Here is a 22,082-nt window from a genome sequence, read left to right as displayed (position 1 = left end):
TCTGTTTCTGAATTATCAAAATAGAAGTTAATGCATCCTACTGAGCTACTAGAAGGTGTGTAAGGTTCCTATTGAAATAATCTACAACAACAATGTCCAAGTCATGTGTTGGAGAGGAAAACTGTTGCTGCAAAGAGTGGGACCTGTTGATGGAAGATTTGGGAAAAACCTCCATTTGTCTACAGACGAGAGAAATCCCAGCTGTAGAACTACAACTAGTCAATCTGCAGCTTTGACTAACACTCTGAAGATGATGTTTCACCTCCACAACATCAACTGGAAGAAAAGAATCAGAAGCTCAGCTCTCCATACTCTCAGTCATTTTTGTCAGCTGGATATCTGGTTTGGTTTAACTCCTGCAGCATCACAACATATGGAAACAAACTGGTAGATAAGCAGGTAAGTGATTCGGTCACCTACACACGTGGACAAAATTGTTGGTACCCCTCAGTTAAAGAAGGAAAAACCCACAATTCTCACTGAAATCACTTGAAACTCACAAAAGTAACAATAAATAAAAATGTATTGAAAATTAAATAATCAAAAACAGCCATTACTTTTGAATTGTTGATTAACATAATTATTTAAAAAAACAAACTAATGAAACAGGCCTGGACAAAAATGATGGTACCTCTATAAAAGATTGAAAACTATTTGACCAGAGTGACATGATTAACTCAGGTGTGTCATTTAATTGACATCACAGGTGTTTCCAAACTCATAATCAGTCAGTCTGCCTATTTAAAGGGAGACAAGTAGTCACCCTGCTGTTTGGTGAAAAGGTGTGTACCACACTGAACATGGACAACAGAAAGCGAAGGAGAGAATTGTCCCAGGACATCCGAAAAAAAATGATAGACAAACATCTTAAAGGTAAAGGCTATAAGACCATCTCTAAACAGCTTGAAGTTCCTGTGACAACAGTGGCTCATATTATTCAGAAGTTCAAGACCCACGGGACAGTAGCCAACCTCCCTGGACGTGGCCGCAAGAGGAAAATTGATGACAAATTGAAGAGACGGATCGTTGGAATTGTATCCAAAGAGCCCAGAGCAACCTCCAAAGAAATTAAAGGTGAACTCCAAGGCCAAGGTACATCAGTGTCAGATCGCACCATTCGTCGTTGTTTGAGCCAAAGTGGACTTCATGGGAGACGACCAAGGAGGACACCACTGCTGAAAAAAACTCATAAAAAAGCCAGACTGGAATTTGCAAAAATGCATGTTGACAAGCCACAAAGCTTCTGGGAGAATGTCCTTTGGACAGATGAGACCAAACTGGAGCTTTTTGGTAAGGCACATCAACTCTATGTTCATAGACTCAAAAACCAAGCATACGAAGAAAAGAACACTGTCCCTACGGTGAAACATGGAGGAGGCTCAGTAATGTTTTGGGGCTGCTTTGCTGCATCTGGCACAGGGTGTCTTGAAAGTGTGCAAGGTACGATGAAATCTGAAGACTATCAAGGCATTCTGGAGAGAAATGTGCTGCCTAGTGTCAGAAAGCTTGGTCTCAGTCGCAGGTCATGGGTCTTCCAACAGGACAACCATCCAAAACACACAGCCAAAAACACCCAAGAATGGCTGAGAGAAAAGCGTTGGACTATTCTGAAGTGGCCTTCTATGAGCCCAGATCTGAATCCCATTGAACATATGTGGAAGGAGCTGAAACATGCCATTTGGAGAAGACACCCATCAAACCTGAGACAACTGGAGCTGTTTGCTCATGAGGAGTGGGCCAAAATACCTGTTGACAGCTGCAGAACGCTCATTGACAAATACAGAAATCGTTTAGTTGCAGTGATTGCCTCAAAAGGTTGTGCAACAAAATATTAAGTTATGGGTACCATCATTTTTGTCCAGCCCTATTTCATTAGTTTGTTTTTTTAAATAATTATGTTAATCAACAATTCAAAAGTGATGGTTGATTTTGATTATTTAATTTTCAATAAATTTTTATTTATTGTTACTTTTGTGAGTTTCAAGTGATTTCAGTGAGAATTGTGGGTTTTTCCTTCTTTAACTGAGGGGTACCAACAATTTTGTCCACGTGTGTAGATCCATACTGGAGTTAGCACACTGTCCATTTCCAATGCCTAGTTTTTGTTTTTTCTTTCAGTCAAACTGAAAACAAAAAGTGATTAATGTAAAAATCTGCCTGCCTTGAAAATGATAAGAATTGCTGCTTGTTGAGTTGGCGATTGCAACCTTAGCATGACTTACAGACACAATACACACATTAATTGATAAAAACCAAATTCTCCTTTGAGATGAGCTAGTTGTTTCACTTCTTGGTTTTTAAAGGGAAGCAGGCCACACTGTCGGGGATCAGGGTGCTGCAGCAAGGAACAAATGAGATATTGAACGTCATAGTAAAGCACTGTAGGGAGTGGCTGACTGCAGTGCCTTCTGCAGAGGTAAACACTCGTTTTTCCAATACTGCAACATGAACATATCATTTGGTCGGGTGTGTTGAAGAAGTCAAAGCAGCGACACATGAAGCAGAGAGGCTGAAGGATCGTACCACTGTTTCTTAAAGTTTAGTTTGTTTACTGCCAACCTTCACGAATGCGACTTGTCTCCTGAAGCTTTCCTGGTCATTGCGCACAATGAATCAATTTCACAAAAATCTGCACTTTTTTGGGGGAAACTGAAGCTTCAATATCCAATTTTAGAGAGCTGGTGGTTGCACAGTTTTGAATTTAAAACCCAGACGAGCACAAATGTACAGAAGTAAAACAGATGTCAGGAAGAACCAAACCAAAACACAGCTGTAAATTCATCTGTGTTGTCATTTGCACCTATGGAAAAAAATTATATAGCTGACAAAATTAAACCCCAGCAGGATGAAATGGTCTTTTCAAGCTGACTTCACACCACACAGACGTGAAACTGAAAGCAGTAGCTGCCGGGAAGATATAAAAGCACATTCAACCCTCTAATACTATGGTGTGATTCGCTGTTGCAGGTAAATAATTTGAAGTAAGCAAATGAAAAACGTAGATATGGTTGGTTTGGGTAAGATGAGCCGCTCAGATGTTGTATCTACTGTAAATACAGCATTTACCTGATGAATTATTTTGAGCTCTAAGGACCTAATTACTGAAACCAGACTGTATTCCAAGGTAAACCCATTGACCTTCATCTTTGCAGGTAAAATAAATACCATCAGTGCCTGCCTGCACTGACCCAGTTGTATTCCTTCTGTCAACAGGCACCGGAACCCTGAAAACTAATACTGTGGTTTGTTTTAGTGCTGCATCATTAAAGCAGAGCTTCTCCTCCCTGCAGTGAGCAGATCTCCTGTGATGCTATATTCATATACCAGCCTCTCGAGGGTGGTGGAGATCCTCCGGAGGTGCGTGGTTGGGTCAGGAATCAGGGCACCGTGGTATCGTGACAGACATGAACACACATCCGAAGGCTTCCGGTGAGTCGGAGTTATTAATAGATCGAAACAGCAGGTGCTGCCAAAGTGTCGACTGCGTAAAGCCAATTATGAAGCTCTGCAGGTGTTTCCTACTCAACCAACAACCAAAACCCAGTCCAATACCAGCCCCTTCTCCTTCTCTCATCCTTCAACCTTTGCTCTCTCCCTCTATTATGCGTTTTCTAATTTTAGATGCCCCCCCAGTCTCAGAATAAAAAACACTCGCATGGAAAATGTTATCAGGTCATCTTCCTCCTACGGCAGTGCATCAGCTCAGTCTCTCCTCACCTGGAGCCTCTGGCAGAGCAGCAGCAACAGGAGAGTGGAGAGAATTTATGAAAGAGGTTATTACAAAAGGATGGTTCAGAAAATAGAGCAGCACTTCAGCAGAGCGACTGAATACATGAGGAAATGCTGCTGAAGCCACCAGCTGGGTTGATCAGCTAGAGAGCCGTTACAACATTCAGCCTCGTGTTTCCCCATGTTTTCAGCCCATTAAATGGTCGATAACATCACAGACAGCTTTTATAGGAACCTCCTTCACCTCCTGGTAGGATCTCTATCACCACATTTAATGGTGAAGAAGCAGAAACTTTACACTAACAGAGAGGAACAAAACTCCTCATTTAGACGTTGATTGGGTTTGTGGAGGCTTAAGTGAGTTTCACCAAGAAACATGAGATTAAATCTTGTCTTGGTACATTTTATAGTTTATTTTTCATTCAAGTCTCATTCTGACTTTCATTTTCATGAACGGTTTTTCACTCAGTGTTTACTTTTGATTAAGTTTAGGCACCAAATCTCGGGTACTTGATTGAGTATAGGAACAAAAACTTCTTGGTCAAGTTTAGAAACTAAAACCATTTGGTTAAGTTTCAACAGCAAAACTACTCAGTTAAGTTTAGGTACCAAATTCACCTTGTTAGCTTTCAGCCCCAAACAACACTTTCATAGGTTTAGACACCAAGAATAGTTTAGACAAGAAGAATAGTAAAGTTTAGATACCAAAACTACTTGGTGAAGTTCAGGTACGACTTGGTTAAATTTAGGTACCAAAACAATTACTTACATTTAGGTAGCAAAACTTTACAGCTAAGTTTAGACACCAAAACATCCTGTTTTTTTCTTTTTTTAAGTATGTACCAAAACTACTTGGTTTACGTTTAGGTACCAAAACTAGTTAATTAAGTTAAGCCACCAAAATTACTTGGTTTAAGTTTAAGCACAACACATCTTGGTTTAATTAAGTAGGTACCAATCCAACTTAGTTTAGGTACCAAAACTACTTGGTTAACATTTGGTACCAAAACTTTATGTTTAAGTTTAGGAAATCAAAAGATCTTGATTAAGTTTTGGTACCAAAGCTAATTAATTAAATTAAGCCATCAAAACTACTTGGTTTAAGCTCCATTTGGTATGTTTTTGGACATCTTACGTCATCTTAAATGCAGTTATTCACACCACCACAAGATGTTTCCAATATTATCATGATCACTTTCTGCTGATCAAAGATCAAAATGAACGACAACTTGTCTACTGAGCTAATAGAAGGTGGAAGAGGTTCCTGTTGGCTCGTATGAACATGAATAATTTGCGATGACAACGTCCACATCAAGTTCTTATGTTGCTGTGGTTCCACCTATCTGCCTCCAAAAGGACAGAATAAACATTCAAAATGTCTTTAATTCAAAAGCTTCCTCATGGTGCCTGTTAGCAACACGCCTGCTTTGTTCAACGGTCAGCTGAGATCAAATCAGCTGACCTAAATACAAACTTTTTTGGTCTTTTAAACAACATCAGTCCTATCTAATGAAAACCATTGATCTCAAAAACCACCAGCGGGATTAAGAAGCTTCGTTTCAAATATGTTGCCATCATGACGTGTTAGAAAAATCTGCAGTTGTAGATTATATGTCCACCAGAAGAACAGTGAGGAGGTACTTTCTAATCTGGTTAGCTTGGTCCTGTGCTGAGCTTCATTTCTGTAGAGTTTGGTCAAGAGCACAAAACGCAGAGTTAAAAGAGCAGGTGTTTCCCTGCATTAAGAAGAAGCACGTTTACACTCAAAGGCCGAAAAGAACACTGTCACTGGCATGTGAACACAACCCATGCTGCCTTCAAATGGAACTCGTTTGAAGCATGAACAACATGAACGCAACCATTGGTGTCTAGAAGCCGCCGAGGCTAACCATTTGTATGAAATGTGAAGGCATGAATGAAAGACCACAACCCCATGTGAAGGCAGCATATGAGCCGTGATCAGTAACATCCGCCGGGTGCCATTTTTGTAGTTTCACACATGAATTCTGGAGTTAATTCGATGGTTGGATCATGCAGCGTCAGCATTATTGCTACATCATCAATGCTGCAGGAATCTTTGCTTCCTGAAAACATATACAGACTCATCAGACTACACACAGCAGACATGTAGTACTACAGTATCAACATCCACAACTTCTCCAATTACTGTACCTTGTTTCTCGTGTTTCAGTCGCCCCCTTTACCGAACAAAAGTTCAAACATCATCGGCCGGATGTGACCAGAACCTGTGTGAGCGTACAAGTGCGGCTGGATCGAAAATGTACTCAGAGCTGCAATGGAAGGTCTAGATTTGAGATGTCACCCCTCTAAATCTCCCAGACCTCATTAGTAACTTCAAATATTTTCAGATAAAGTTGATTTTTGAAACTCCTTATGTTCAATAACTTTGGAGAAATTCGATATCTGCTGCCATGTTTTTCAAGTTAGTAGAATAAAAATAGGACAGTGAGGGGAGACTGCGGCCATTTAGGTGTGGAGAAGGTTAATGTTGATGTAACTAGCCTCATTTCCATGTTGCATTTTAAAGTATTGAGTTATAAAAGTAAACGAAAATGGCAAAATTTTGGGGAAAAAAAAGTCCTAAATTTTGCATAAACAGTTGATTGACATTATTTTTGACTTTTCCTGAAAAGTGTTAATGAGCTTCATGTGAGGTGGAAACACCATTTCTGAATACATTCTGATGTAGGGAACATTTGAGCCACATGACTGATCAGCTGTTTCTTTCTCTGGACAGCGTCAAAAATGGCAGCTGTGAAATCTAAAAAAGAATAATTTAAATTTTTATGATAAAAACTTATTCCTGAAGACTTCTCTAAATCGTCTCCAGTGGATGGACAAAGTTTTCATTTCTTCTTCTTCTTCTGTGCTTTTTTGGTGCCATTTTCTGATGACACGACTGAGTTTTTTTGCTTCAAAGCAGTTTATGGAAACATGCATAATTCAGTTTTTGTTTTGTCAGTTTTTCTGCAACATTTCAAACAATCATGACTATTAACTGCCAGTAAATTTAGCGTTATGACCCACCTTAATCTGTGGATATCCTCAGTATCTTAACCCTCTAAACTCTTAGCAGGTTCTGGGTGTTTCTTTGCTCGTGTCACAATTTAACTCACTGTGGGCTCATATTTTATTGCAATATTAAGTCCTACACCTCTATGGAAACAGCTCAACCATGACTAGAAGGAGGGAGAACACAGAAATGTCTTCTATGCAATATGGCACAGATATAATACCATAAATCATAAAAAAGGAAAGTTCTATTTCTTTGACTATTTCTTTTACAAAAACTGGAAAAAAAAAACCTGCAATCAGCATGTATAACATATTTTTAAGTGACCACAGGTGTAACTAACGCTAAAATAATGGCAACCCTACATACTATAAATATTTTAGATATTCTACTCTGTTTTAAATTTATTTCAGTACTTGTCTCCTTTATGTAAACACAGCCTGCAGTTCAATCGAGAAGTTTCACATTTTTGTCACAGCTGAGTCACTAATGACAGAATCTAGTTATTCTAGTTATAAATGTTTATGTTTGGTGAATTTTTAAATGTGAAATAAAGTGATTTTGCTCAAATATCATGATTTTAGGCTTTGATTTGTTTAACCTTCTTCACAGAACAGCATATTAAATTCCAACACGGTTAAAGGAAGTTGAAAATCCACAGATTGTTTCTGGGGTTTTTTTTGTTTTGTTTTGTTTTTACAGTTCCTGGCTGATAAATAGTTTTCTATTTCAATTATGGCTTTTCAACTGCAACAATGAACATAGAATTGTTTAGATTTTTTGTAGTATCTGGTGTGAACTATATATTTTTTGAGAATTTTGAAAAGTGCTTTTGATGAAAATTCACAGTTTTAGACCCACACTAGATTTAGCTAGCTTTCCCTATTGAAGCCCATATCACAGACAAATAGTTTAAAGTTCATCTGAATGCTGAAAATCCAACAATTCTGTCTGTTTTTTCTGGTTTTTGACAGATACATTTTGGTAATTTATTTAAAGATAAGATGCCATTCAAGCGTGCAAATTGGGTTTTGGGGTTCAGAGGGTTAATCCGCTGTGAAACACTAAAAAATAAAAGCAGGATAAAACTTTTGTGAGTTTTAAAAAGACTACTTGCAGCTTTATAAGCACACACAGGTGCCACCATCCCAGGAGATGAGCTGAAACACTGAGGCGGCTCTACATTCACCTCGACTTTTCTCTGAAACCAAACCCCAGCAGGGCCGTAAACATCGCAATGGCCTCGTTGTCACAAAGGTGTCTTCGGTTTCCTCACTAATGAGGGGGAAAAAAGCAGGACCCGTCAAAATGTCCCATGTGGAGCGTCTCTCTCTCTCTCTTCACATCCCCTACCGCAGACATTCATAAAGAGGCTCTGCAAGCCGGACGTTCAGCGATAATGGATGAAGTCACCGTAAGGCTTGAACAGTTAGACTGCTGTGGTGTTGGATAGTCCAGACACCCACTGCTCTGATAAAGGGACAAACTCTGACTCCTCCTCATCGCCGCCATCCTCTCTAATTACTCCTTCCTCATCTCCGGCAGCCGTCTGGACCCGGCGGCGGCTGTCAGATGCGTCCGTTGCCATGAGTGCTGCTTCGGCGGCCGGACAGAGGGTGAGAGGAGTAGTGCAGCTCAGCAGTGGAGAAGGCGGACGATGAGGAGTTGGAGGAAGAGGAGGAGGTGAGTCCACAGGCTTCACAGGCCAGAGCCAGCTGCCTCAGAGCATCCAGGGAATCCATCTTAGCTCCTCGCAACAGATCGCTCTGCCCCTGCAGAACAAATTCAACAGATACATGAGTTTGCCCTGAAATGAACTTCAAGTGAAGCAAAAAGGTGGAAGTTTAGCTTTTAAATTCCAGTGTCTGATTCAGTTTAGTTTAGTTATTCCACTCGTCGGAAGTTGTAAGATGACATTTTAAAGATCCTTTGTGGCATCTACTGCATTAAGAGGAACAGGTCACCTTTTAAAGCAAGAACCACATTTCTGGCCAAAGAAACAAACAACAACTAGAAAAGCACTCAGAGAGCGCATACCTCCGCCATGCCGTTTGTCTGTGTGTCCGTCTGTGTGTGTGTGTGTGTGTGTGTGTGTGTGTGTGTGTGTGTGTGTGTGTCTGTCTGTCTGTCTGTCTGTCTGTCTGTCAACAGCATAACTCAAAAAGTCATGGACGGATTTTCACCAAATTTTTACAGGATGTCCAGAAGAGCAAGAGTAAGAATTGATTAGATTTTGGAGGTGATCTGAATCACCGTCTGGATCCAGGAATTTTTTGAAGGTCGAAGGACAATTGAGAGATGGCCGCCAGGCCATCTCTCAATTGTCCTTGTTAACAGACAGACAGACAGACAGACAGACAGACAGACAGACAGACAGACAGACAGACAGACAGACAGACAGACAGACAGACAGACAGACAGACAGACAGACAGACAGACAGACAGACAGACACACACACACACACACACAGACGGACAGACAGACAGACAGACAGACAGACAGACAAACTCCGGTGATTACATAACCTCCTGGCGGAGGTAATTACAGTGCGAATACCAAATATGAAGAAAGTGTTTCACACTAAACACAATTAAGTTGGACATCAAAGTTAGCTTGGCAAAGGGAGTTCATGTCTTTCCTACCTCTCAAGTATAAATATAAATATCCAAAACCATAACTTGTTTGTAAGAAGGCAGTATTTTGGGAGTATTTTATAGAAGTACACCTTCAAAACCATAACTTGTAAGTTTGAAAGTAGTGTTTTGGGTGAAATGAACATTTGAAACTTTTTAATCTGTTAGTTAAAAAGTAGTACATTTGGTAAAACACATCTTTAACACTATAGTTTGTTAGACAGTAGTATTTCAGTGGAATAAATCTTTAAAATTAAAACACTGCATTACATTTCAAGACTACTGGAACACAGTTTCAGTCTAATAAATGGAAATTATGAGATTCAAATTCAGATTTCATCACAATTTTTTCAGTTGAAAAAATAAATTTATGAGATTTAAATAAAAACTTTAAAGCTATACAATTAAAATTCAAACATGAATGATTCAAATTCAGTTTCCTGTGGCACAAATTTCTTCCCACGTGGTTTAAACACCTGAGAAATGATCCCTGATTGCTACAGTGAAATCTGTAAACAGCTGCTATAAATACTGTAGTATGAATAGAACTACGTGCACTTTTAAAAATTTTTAAAGTACTCTGTTTATTAAGGAAAACAACAATTAACTGACAGTGATGCTATTCACGTTACCAATGGGAGTTACTGCATTCATTTACTGCCCATTTACTGCAAATTAACAGCATGACTAATTTGCTGTGTCCATATCTTTATGTTCGGCTCTTTCTTTCATACCTTAAGTACTGTGATGTTCCAGGTGAAACTCTCCACAGCTTTGTTCAGTTTGCGTCCCTTCAGTCCTTCCTTCTCCCCGAGCCGAGACAGTTCCTCATGGAAGTCCATTCCTGCAAAACAGCATCAGTTTTTATTCAACCTCAGAGCTGCATATACATTTACTATGGAAACAGAAGATGTAGGCAAACAAATACACATTAAACCAATGATAAAAATGCCAAAAAAGCAAAATTAACAACTTGAGGAACTGAAATCGAACACAAGGACACCTGGAGGTGAAATAAGATGGATTTATGTGCCTGAATTGCCTCGAGGATTAAAATAAAAAGGTTTTGACTGTTTGGTTGTTTTTAAATTCAGGTGAAAAATAACTGTCATGATGTTCCTGAACTATTTCTGTTGACTGACAGAAAATGTCTGCAGGCGAGTGTCAACAGCATGTCTTGATGGGAGAGCTGTCACTTCCTGGATTGACATATTCACGGAGAAGCAAAGTGCCTCCTGACATTTAGGTTGCCAGCTAAAGGTCAGCAGTTATCTAAGGCGGCTGGAGGAGCTAAAAATACAGCGTTTGGCTGCACAGCTGTCACACTGTTCAGGAAATCCAACATTAATGATAAGAAAAGATACCTTTATTGATCCCTCAACAGGGAAAACGTAAGGCAGAAGCTAGGATTTATTGCAAACAGTATCTCATGCAGACATACTTTGATGAATATGTGTGAAAATCAGAGCATCTTTTGGCTTTTTTTCTAATTAGAACGAGGACTTGTGAAGCTGTTTACTGACGGAGTCGCTCTCCGAGGAGTTGCCCTCGTTAAGGGTTGCCTGTTAGATGTTTAGATGCTCGTGTTTTTAGGAATATCCGGTGTTTTGCTCACGATCCAAACAGCCTGAGTTCAGCTCGTGTCACCCGTCTTTACCTTCTCTCTGCACCTGAGCGATCCTCTCCTGGACGCCATCTGCGTTCTCAATCAGCTGCTTCTGGGCGCCAATCATCTGGAAAACCAGGGGACAGTTTGTGTTCAAAGTCTGTACAAAAAATGTCCAAAAAATAACCAGAGAAGTCAAATATGTGAAAGGATTGACTTCAGTGCAACTGGATAATACTGAAAGGTTTATACTGGAAGGTTTGGTTGAATAAAGGAACAAATTGATGAGATAATTTATCATCGGAGTACATTTTCAAGGACATTTTAGCTTCTGTGATGTACACGTGTCACTTTTATTTGTTTTAGCTTTGAAGATCATGTTATCTTTAAAAAAAAGCCCAAATTTCATAATTTAACAGATCAAGAAATTTTAAAAGATTCAACAATTAAGATAAGTTAAGCTACATTAAGTTAAGATAAAATAAGTTAAGTTAAGATCAGTGAACTTAAAATAAGTTAATATAAGCCAAGATAAGTTAAGTTAATATAAGATGAAACATTATGAATCCTGAAATGTTTTTTTCGGAAACTCTTGTGCCAGATATTGCTTTGAGAAACAAAATTACATAATATATGTGGTGTCTAAAATATAAAATGCAATAAGACATCAGTACGGCACAATACTGAAATAAAAGCAAATGCAAGTGAACTAAAACAATGCTAGAATAGAATAGTAAAAAGCAATGAGGTAATAAGTGACATCACACATGATAATGAAAAAAATGTAAATACTATAATGCACATGAAAAATGAAATAAAAATGAAATATCACATATAATAACAGTATTGTACATGAAACTGAAATATTGCACATGTATTTAAAAAGTTGCAAATGAAAATGAAGTATTAACCTGGGAAATAAAAATATGAAATATTGCACATGAAATGCAGAAATTAATACAGCACAAAGTATTGAGAAGTAATAGTACAGTGATATTGATAGTACTGTTTAGATTCAAAGAAAGAATCCTTCAGTTTTCCATCTTCCCATAGTCCCTTGAATGCATCATGGGTGATATCTGGTTTCATTGGGTGAATCAACCAAATCTGAGTTTAAAGTCAAAAAAATCACTTTATTCTCTGTATCTAATTTACAACTAATTCAACAATAATTTAAGTTTAAAAGGTTCTATATATTTTTTAATTAACACAACTGAGCACTCTAATGTGGACATTATTTATAGTTTAACCTGTATTTTTGTTCTTTTTATTTTTTAAAGTCAACATCTATCCATCACCTACACACGGCTTAATTCTCATTGGGGTCACAGGGGGCTGGAGCCTATCCCAGCTGACTTGGGGCAAAGGCAGGGGACACCTGGACAGGTCGCCAGTCTGTCGCAGGGCTACATATGCAGACAAACAATCACACTCGCATTCACACCTACAGACAATTTAGAATAATCAATTAGATATTATCTGTAATTTAACAAAACAGGGTCAATCTGTAACATATCAGCAAACTGTAAATAAATAAACTGTTGATTTTCCTACAGTGTGTCTTCCTGACATGACGGACCTGCTGGGTTCAACTACACTGACACGTCAACACGATGTTAGAAAGACGATCACTGTGAGGTTTGCAGGTGTAAATAAGTGAAACAGGTTCAGTCCTGATCTGATGGTAGAGGAGAAGCAGCCATAAAGTGTGTCTGAGGAGGCGTTTGGTCGACTGTTTCATGGATGTCACCTCCGAGAGTCTCCCTGCATGTGCACAGTGTTCAGTATCAGAGGACAGAATTAAAATACTCCTGTTCATCTGAAGGAAATAAATAAACAGAGATGATGAATATGAATATTATGTGCATCACAAATGCACTGGAAAAAAAAGTTATTGTAACAAGTAAATGGTGAAAATAACAGCAAATATCTGCAAAATAATGATATTTTAACTGACCTAAATGCAGTAAAACTGACTAGTTTAGTAGAAGCAACTTATTATTTACAGTTTTTCTTTTGTTTTGTTTTATAGTCCACATGTAAATTAAGACTTTTTTCTATGATTTTATTAGACACTTTTTTTTTCATTTTTCAAATCTCAATCTCATTTTTTCTTTCTAATAATTTTTTATTTATTTTTTGCTAAATTAAATACAGTAAAATAACATAATTTTACGTCAAACACAACAAAACAAATGACTTTGGGAAAACACATATTTGATGTGGACAATATTTACAAAAGTATTAAAAAGTATTAAGTAAAAAATATTAATTTGCATGTTCACTGGAAGAACCATATTAAAATAGGAGGATTTTTGGCAGAGTAGGACACTTTACATCTGCATTTATACATACTTCTATTTATTTTATCTTTATAACTTAGTTTTGTTGGAATTACGTACATTCTGATATTTTCACCGCAAAATATTGGTTCATTTTATGATAAAGGAAAAACATGGCAAATATCAGATTTTTTAGTGTACCCTTAAAGAAAAAAAATACTGTCACTCTGGTAAATTCTGTTGTTTTTTTCTATATTATATATTTTTTAGTTTTATTTTACTGGATTTTATTTTACTTTCGATTTATACTAATATTCTGTGCTGTCTAATTGTTTACCCCTTTAGATATTATTTATAATTCACCAAAAAAGAGAAAATCAGTATTTTGTTTTTTTACTTGAGAATTTTTCTAATCCTAGTCTACAAAATATTTCTTTTTTTCAGTGACTTTAGCAGACATGAACAGTAATTTATGATTATGATTTAATGATTTGCCACTTTTGAGTTCCTAACATAGATTTCTTGGTGTGATTTGTGATTTTGAAGGAAATAAAAGGAGAATGAATCTTCTAGCTGGGAGAAAACAGTGCTAACCACCGATCCACTGTGCAGCCCCATGCAAACACTATTTTTTTTTGTTTTCTTTTTAATTGAACACTGGAGAGAGGTCGGGCTGCATTCCCCATCTCAGTACTTAAGTGTGTTTTTAGTTTATTTTTATGTTCTCTACATGTTTGCATCTTCCTGCTGCAGGATTAATAAAGGCTTATCTTATCTCCCAGCATGTTTTTGTGTCTCTCACCGTGTCGTACGCAGCCAGCAGCTTCCTGGTTGGCTCCGAGAGGCTGACCAGCGGCTCCAGACTCGGGTAGCCCTCCTTCAGCACCATGGAGGCCCCCATGGAGCCCTCGGGGCTCTGCAGCCTGGTGGCCAGGCTCTGGATGCACTGCTTCAGCTTGGCCACAGTGGGGAGCCCACACTGCTCTTTGAAACTGGTCGTGGTGCTCTGAGAGGAGGAAGAAGAGGAGAAGAGGGGGAACGGTTTTAGATCAGATGTACAGTTCCGGCTGTAATACTAAGCTGGGAAAGGTCAAAAAAGGCTGCGTTCACATTCACTTCCCCTCAGCCGTCTGCCGTCTCTCCTGTGAATTAAATCAATATGGCAGTCATTGCAGCGTTTAATCCGGTGAAATCAGCCTTAGCTTAAGCGCATTTGGCAACAGAGGAGACAATATGGCATAAATGTGGAAAAAAATCACAGAATTTAGGGTGCTTTTTTTAAAGCCGCTGCAGGTGCATACATCTGAGAGAAAATAGCTGCCGTTCTGGGTCATCTCATAATACAAGGTTTATGTTTTTTGCACATATGAGCGTATAAAAACGCTATTTTCCAGCTGGCAGAGCCCTGAGTGTCTGATTATCACGGCCCACCTGTATGGAGGTGACGTGATGGACGATGAGCGACTGTGGCAGATGAGGCCACAGCTGGACTCGAGGCAGATGACGGGACAATGAGAGCGAAGCTCCGGATTAGAGGACGTTTGTGAATGAGTGGTGTGACTGAGTGGGAATTAGTGTGAGAGTGTGTATGTGTGTGTGTGTGTGTGTGTGTGTGTGTGTGTGTGTGTGTGTTGGGGGGGGGGGGGGGGGCGGCACACGAACTGATTGGTAGGATTGGCTGGTACACGAGACGATGGGGATTTACAGGATTGCTGCATCAGTGTCATGTAATGTGTCGATTTTTCAGGTGAATTCGCCAAAACCGGACATTCACTGTCAGTTATTTGATCCATCAAATAAGCACAATAAAAAAACATCAACAATTTTTAACATGTTTGAATTTTTCTTACTGCTATTATACAGATTCCTTCCTTTTGTTAGTCAGAACAATAAGTATTAATTTACATGAAAAAAACCAATCTGTTTTTTTAATAAATAATCATTTGTTCGTTTTCAACTGTTTAATTCAAAATTACAGATTTTACTTTTCTTTTTGTAGCTCAATAAAATAATCACAATTTCTTCAGATATGTGTTGTTATTTGATTTGTAGTGTCAAAATCTGTATTTTTTAAAAAAAACAACAGTAATTAATTATTGTACAACATTACAATGTTCGACCATAAAATCCACCAATTTATACTGTAATAAAAAATATCTTGCTTTTATACATATTTGCTGTTATTTGAAAGAAAACAATGTATTATAAAAATTAAATAGTGATCTTTTAATGGTTATCCTACAGAGTTCCCTATTTTGTGAAATTATAGAAAATAACTACTAAAATGACAGAAAAAAAGGGTATTAATTTTATATGTTGACTGTAAAAAAAACAAAGAAAAAAACATGCTAAAGCTAAATAAAGTCCACATCAAAAATCCACATTTTTACAAATCATAATACGTTCTGTTACAACATTTGATCTTATTACACTATTTTCTACAATCTTTAAATATTTGCCATTATTTGAAAGAATAGCTCCACATGAAAAAGACTGAAATGTGATAAATCATTTTTTGACTCTTATTTTACAGATTTCTCTTGTTTTTGTCTTTTACTTTTGGACAATATCAAGTAAAGTTACAAAAAAATGTGTTTATATGTTAAAACAGGGAAAAATTGAAAAATACTATTTTTTAATGTGGACATGATTTACAGTTTTCCTGCTGGCAGAGCCCCAAATGTCTGATTATCATGGCCCACATGTATGTAGATGATTTACAGTTTGGGATTTTTTAAAAAAAATGCTTGACATGCAAATAAATACTTTTTTTCTGTGATTTTACTAGTTACTATCTGTAGTAAAACAAAATAGGAAAATTTTGTAAAAAAAAAAAAAAAAGGAAGTATTTTTGCTGATTTAAATACAGAAAAAACTTGTGTACTTTTACAGTCAAAAATTGTAAAATTATAAATTATTATTTGTAAAAAAAAAATACAGATTTTCGATGGGGACATATTTACATTTTTGGCTTGTCCTTTCACAGTCACACACAATTAATAGTTTTTTTTTTCTATGATTTTACTAGTTATCATCTGTATTTTCTCACATAGAAAAATCTGTAGAATTTACAGATACAAAAATAATGAAATCCTTAAAATATACATTTTTTCTTTCAAATAACTGCAAATATATGTAAAACAAAGATTTTTTTTGCTGATTTAAATTCAGAAAAAAGTTGCATAATTTTACAGCCCAAAGTTGTAAAATTATAAATTATTATTTGTCAAAACACTGATTTTTGATAAGGACAGTATTTACATTTTGGCTTGTTCTTTTACAGTCAACGTATAAATAAATACCTTTTTCCTGTCTGCATTTTTTTCCACATAGGAAAAAATTGTAAAATTTTAAAGCAGTAAGATATAACGAAATCCTTAAATTACATATTTTTTCTTCGAAATAATTGCAAATATATGTAAAACAAAAGTATTGTTTGCTGATTTAAATATTGAAAAAAATGTCTAATTTTATGGTCAAACATGGTAAAATTATAAATTATTATTATTATGTAAAAAATAAAGATTTTTGATGTGGACATTATTAACATTTTTGACTTGTTCTTTTACAGCGAACATGTAAATTAATACTTCTTTTCTGTGATTTTACTAGATATTATCTGTATTTTTAAAAATCTTTTATGAATAGGGAAAATCTGTAAAATTCCAGTTTAAAAAAATATAATCCGTAAAATACACATTTTTCCCCAAATAAGTACAAGTATGTGTAAAACACAAATCTTTTCTGATTTGAAAAGAACAAAAATTGGTGGAATTTCTGTCAAATATAATGAATTAGTAAATGAATGAATGTGGACATTATTACATTTTTGGCTTGTACTTTTACAGTCAACACATAAATTATTATTTTTTTCTGTCATTTTAGTGGTAACCTGTATTTTTTATTGTGTAAATAGGGGAAATCTTTTAAATCGTAGTTTAGATAACTGCATAGACATTTTTTTCTTATTTGAAAACTGTAAAAATTAGTGGAAGTTCTGGCTAAACAGTGTAAAATAATGAATTACTAATTGTAAAAATACATATTTTTAATATGGACATTATTTACAGCTTTGGCCAATTTTGATTAGAATTAACATGCAATTTATTTTTTTCTCTTTGAATTTACTCGTTAATGTCTGTATTTTAAATATGAAAACATGGGAAACTTGTGTACTAAGAGCAGTTGGGTCCACATCTTCAAGGCCATGCAGTACATAAATTATATATAATAATAATATAACATCAGATCCACAGCAGAGAGCTTCTCTTCACCCTGCCCACCCGTACGTGTTGGTATTCAACGATAAGCTGGTGGGTGCTGTGCGACCAGGTTCTATTTTCGCTGGTATTTATAGAAGCTGTATAATCCTCCTCCACTCTTCTCACTGACTCTTCTGTTGTCGCTGCCTTCCTCCTCCTCCTCCTCCTATTCAGCCCACTGAGAGTCTCAGGTAGAGTCTAATTTCAGCACCATCATGTAAGAAACTCCTACTGAAAACCAGACATCTTATTGACACTGGGTCAAACCAACTCACGTCTACGTGTCCAGTGGAAATAGTTTTTCTGTGTTTGTCCAGGTTTTGTCCCCAAACACAATGAATATGAATGGAACTGTGTTTGTGCTCTCTTTCCAAAAGCACATTCAGATTTTGCACTTGTGGAACATCTCTGCAGAGACATTATCTGCAGGTTAGCTCACAATGAAGTGCTCTGCTGTCTTTTATGGGTCAGTCAGCCTTGTTATTACGTTTCAATCTTAAAACCAGCCATTTTAATACATTTCTCAGCAAAACAATTATAGTACACATCAGGAGTGAGTACATTCCAGAGCAATATCTGCTAAATGTGACGGAAATCCAAATTGTATAACTTCTAATTAAGAGTAGTGACGTGAAAACTATGTCCTGGACAAGTATGTAGGCAGATTTTAATCCAATAGAGCAGCTAAACAGATAAATAGATAAAACAAATATAATTGAACCTCATGTTCTCCTGTGTATCTTTAATGAAGTCAATCTAAACTGTTCTGGAGGTAATGCAATTACTGTAACGTGACACAAATTTAAATCAGGTGACATTTATGTGACATTACACAGGAGGGTACTCACTTTTGCTGTGTACTGTGACTCTCATAGCCACAGAACACTACAGAAAATGAATCTGAAACAACTCAAACACATTGTTTGACTTTAAAAAAAAACACAATATCTACACATGAAACCATGAACAGCAGCACCGTGTATTCTGGGTCATTCCACCTCAATTCTTCAAGTTTTAAATAACAGTTAATTCCTGATCATCTCATATTTGTCTGATTTCTTTCCTGTGTATGCTATTAAGTAGAACCTATGTAGAATTTTTTGTTACATGTGTTGTAATTTTTTGAGTAAAAAATTCTTAAAGACGGTAGGGTCATGGTGATTTTTGCATCTTTTTTGTGCGCCAATCTTTGTATCAAGATTTAAAGTGCTATAACTTTAGAAATAATGTATATGCAGTCCTCAAATTTGGCAGGTTTATTGACATGTCCATCTGGTCTTCAAAGTGCAACCCTGCTTTGATAGACTAATACAAACCAGTTACTCGATGGTGAAAATTTGGCCAAATATCCCACCAAACAACCATAAAACCTTCATTTTTCTCCCCATAAGGCTGATTTTTTCCCCCTGTGATTGGCACAAATAGGAGCTTTAAATATGTAGAGTACATTGCCAGTCAGAGGCTCACTTTATGAAGTTATTTGTTGCATTTATAGCCAGTATGTGAACATGCATCAAGCAGGTATGATGGTGAAACCAGTTACATAATATTGCTATTGAGCTAAAAGAAAAATCATGGATTTCGAACTCATAGTGCTTTAAAGAATTTGATGGAAAGTGGTACCTTAAGAAATTCCAGCCATATATACATATCAGTGAGCATGCAAATTTTCAAGACTGTAGGTACTACATTTCCCAAGTCATAGCACTTCAAACGCTGACCCATATTATTGGGTAATATTGGCCATAAATGCATTCTACAAAAATTCTAACTGGCACCATACTACACCTTCATAAAAACTCACATTGGTGACAACTGCAGGGAGAAAAATCATTTTCTTATGGTGACAATGAAGGTTTAATGGTGGAATACTGGAGTAGACAGAAATATTGAAATTTTCACCACATTTGCACCATCGTTTAACTAGTTTGCCTTATTATATTAAAGCAGGGTTGAACCATTTAAAATCCTCTGTACATATCAATGAACCTGCAAAATTTTTAGGACTCCAGCTACATAATTTCTCATGTTTTGGCTCTTCAAACATTGATCCACAGATTGGCATGAAGAAAATTATGCAAAAATCTACATGATTCCACCTTCTTTATGAATTTTGAACTCAAAAACTATTGTTACCTATGGATCCAGATTGTACACATGGTCAACAATCTTACATAACTCTTCCAGTTGGGACATAATCAGAATGGTTTCACCATTGAATACATGAATACATATTTAAATATTGGCCAAAAAACGTAATGTTAAGATTTTTTTCTCATGAAATGTGACTGACTTGCACCAAATTCTACATTATTGAAGCTCCAATTTGTGCCAATCACACGGAAAAAAAAATCTGCCTTTTAGGTTTAAAAATAAAGGTTTCATGGTTGGTGGAATATCAGAGCAGACAGAAATATTGACATTTTTACCAAATTTGCATCATCATGTAACTGGTTTTTATTATTCTATCAAAGCAAGGTTGCAAAATTGAAGACCATCTGTACATCAATAAACCTGCATTATTTCAGGATTCAAGTTACGTAATTTCTCAAGTTATGGCTCTTCAAATACTGATGCACAGATTGACACGAAGAAAATGATGCAAAATCCACTTTTTTTAAACTCAGGAACTAATAATACCTATGGATCCAGATTTTACACATGATGAACTCAATCAATATTCACCAAGTTGAAGATGGTCAGGTATGTGACATTTGGTGAATTGACCCTCCAGTAATTACTTCTACTTACCTGGGCATCCTCCCTCAGGTCCGTGGCCTCCTTCAGGGGTGCGCTGGCCGGTTTAAAAGTCTCGTCCACCACCTTGATGCCGGTGTGCCTCAGCGTCACGTACTCCCTTCCTCGCCTGCCCACCCTCCTCACTGACAGGCCTCTCCGGTGGGCCTTCCCGCCTCCCCGTCGGTTGGTGACGGCCACGTGGACGAACAGGCTGGTGTGAGGTAAGGGGTCTCCTGCCAGACCCAGCAGGGGCACGTTGCGGTAGCCGGGCTGAAGGCACTCGAAGGCCACGCTGTACTGGCCAATGAAGTCGTCTCCGATGTAGTCGTCGTCCAGAACGACGAAGCGCAGCAAAGCCAGCTCCGGCATGTTGACCTGCAGAGGAAAAACAAACAAAATAAAGGCTTTTTAAAAACTTTATCTATGGCTTGAATCAATGACATAGAATAATAGTACTTCATTGGTTTGTGTTTTTACACTGATAACAACTAATCAATACTCAAAATTCTTAAGTATGTAGATATAACTGTGTGATACTACACAGCATGGTTCAGAAATGGTGTACAGAGGTTGTTGGAAGATACATTTAAGATGGTGAAACATCTTTGTAGAACATGTACTGTACAGAATAGTGTTACCAACAGAGGCTGTAAAATGTCAGTAGTTAAATACTTACCACCATTTTTTTACATGATTGATTTCTTTATTTTCGCGTCATGCACACAAACGTGCCCAACACTCATGGGTTTACAAGACACCAATATACCAGCACTGCAGCAATACATCCAAAGCACACATTATTCTGCTGCTCAGTTCTCAGACAAAATAAGTTGCCTTTTATCCCAGGCTGGCAAAGAAACTCTGCAATGAAAAAGGTTTCACTTTCTCAAACATAACTCAAGAAATCCAAACAAACAGAGGACATCGTCCTAAAAAGCACCTCCCTGATATCTTCGTATACAGGTCAGTGAAACATAAAATGAACTTCATTCTCAACTTCACCTAAATTACACAGCAAACATAGTCTGTCCTTCTCTGGAGTAGCATTAAACCTCCCAGTCTCTAAAGCTAATGGTAATGCTCCTGAGCCTAACTGTGGACATAGGCGTCTCTGTCTTTTGATTAAAATTATACTTCATTTAAGGTTCCACACTGTATCTATCCTTTATAAGACAATAAGTTCACAATTTTGGTCTTTACCAAATAGACCATTTTTCTCTAAACTAAGAAACATATTACTTCTCAACTCCTGAATATCACAGAAGAACCTATTATGAACAACAAATGATGAATTGTTTAAATGAAATGAAGATTTTTGCTCATTTGCCCAGGAGTGACGATTGGAGATGCCCCAATTAAATATCTTTTTTTGAGATTCTCTGATTGGACATCTTGACCAGTCTATTCCAAAGGTGAAGCATTTGGCATTTATGTCTGATGTTTGGAGGTTCCTATCCCATATCTTTACATTACTGATGCCTGTAGGAAAAATGTTGAACATGTTTATTCAAGGAATTTCTGTAAAGCAAAAATATATATATATAAGAATTTCAACTGTGAAAAGAAATGGTAAAAATAAATAAATAAATAATTAAAGAAATCCAACTTTTTAGCATTCATGATTTATGGCATTATAAATCAAACACATCAGATCAAAAAAGCAAATGCAGCATGGCTCAAAAATGGCGAACAGAGGCACAAAATCCATTCAGCACGGTCAAAGATCTTTCTACAGCTGATGTGCAGAGTTGTGTACAAGCACAGAGTTAAAGTGACTATAATAACTTAATTACTAA

General features: G+C 36.9%; 1 protein-coding gene across 1 annotated transcript in view; it reads right to left on the bottom strand.

The window, feature by feature from the left end:
* Positions 1-7,221: 7,221 nt before the first annotated feature.
* Positions 7,222-22,082, bottom strand: part of plcl1 (phospholipase C like 1) — a 116,885-nt gene continuing 102,024 nt past the window's right edge. Inside the window, exons 8-12 of the mRNA XM_022212688.2 lie at positions 20,299-20,661; positions 14,088-14,291; positions 11,055-11,130; positions 10,132-10,241; positions 7,222-8,535 (exon numbers count right to left, since the gene is read on the bottom strand). Of these exons, the coding sequence (XP_022068380.1) occupies positions 8,332-8,535; positions 10,132-10,241; positions 11,055-11,130; positions 14,088-14,291; positions 20,299-20,661 (957 nt within the window). The 3' untranslated portion in view covers positions 7,222-8,331. The remainder of the gene's footprint in view (positions 8,536-10,131; positions 10,242-11,054; positions 11,131-14,087; positions 14,292-20,298; positions 20,662-22,082) is intronic.

This window comes from Acanthochromis polyacanthus, chromosome 14 (genome assembly GCF_021347895.1).
Source record: "Acanthochromis polyacanthus isolate Apoly-LR-REF ecotype Palm Island chromosome 14, KAUST_Apoly_ChrSc, whole genome shotgun sequence".
Taxonomy (NCBI): domain Eukaryota; kingdom Metazoa; phylum Chordata; class Actinopteri; family Pomacentridae; genus Acanthochromis; species Acanthochromis polyacanthus.
Note: the sequence above shows the minus strand (reverse complement) of the source record. Positions and strands in the feature narration are given on the sequence as shown.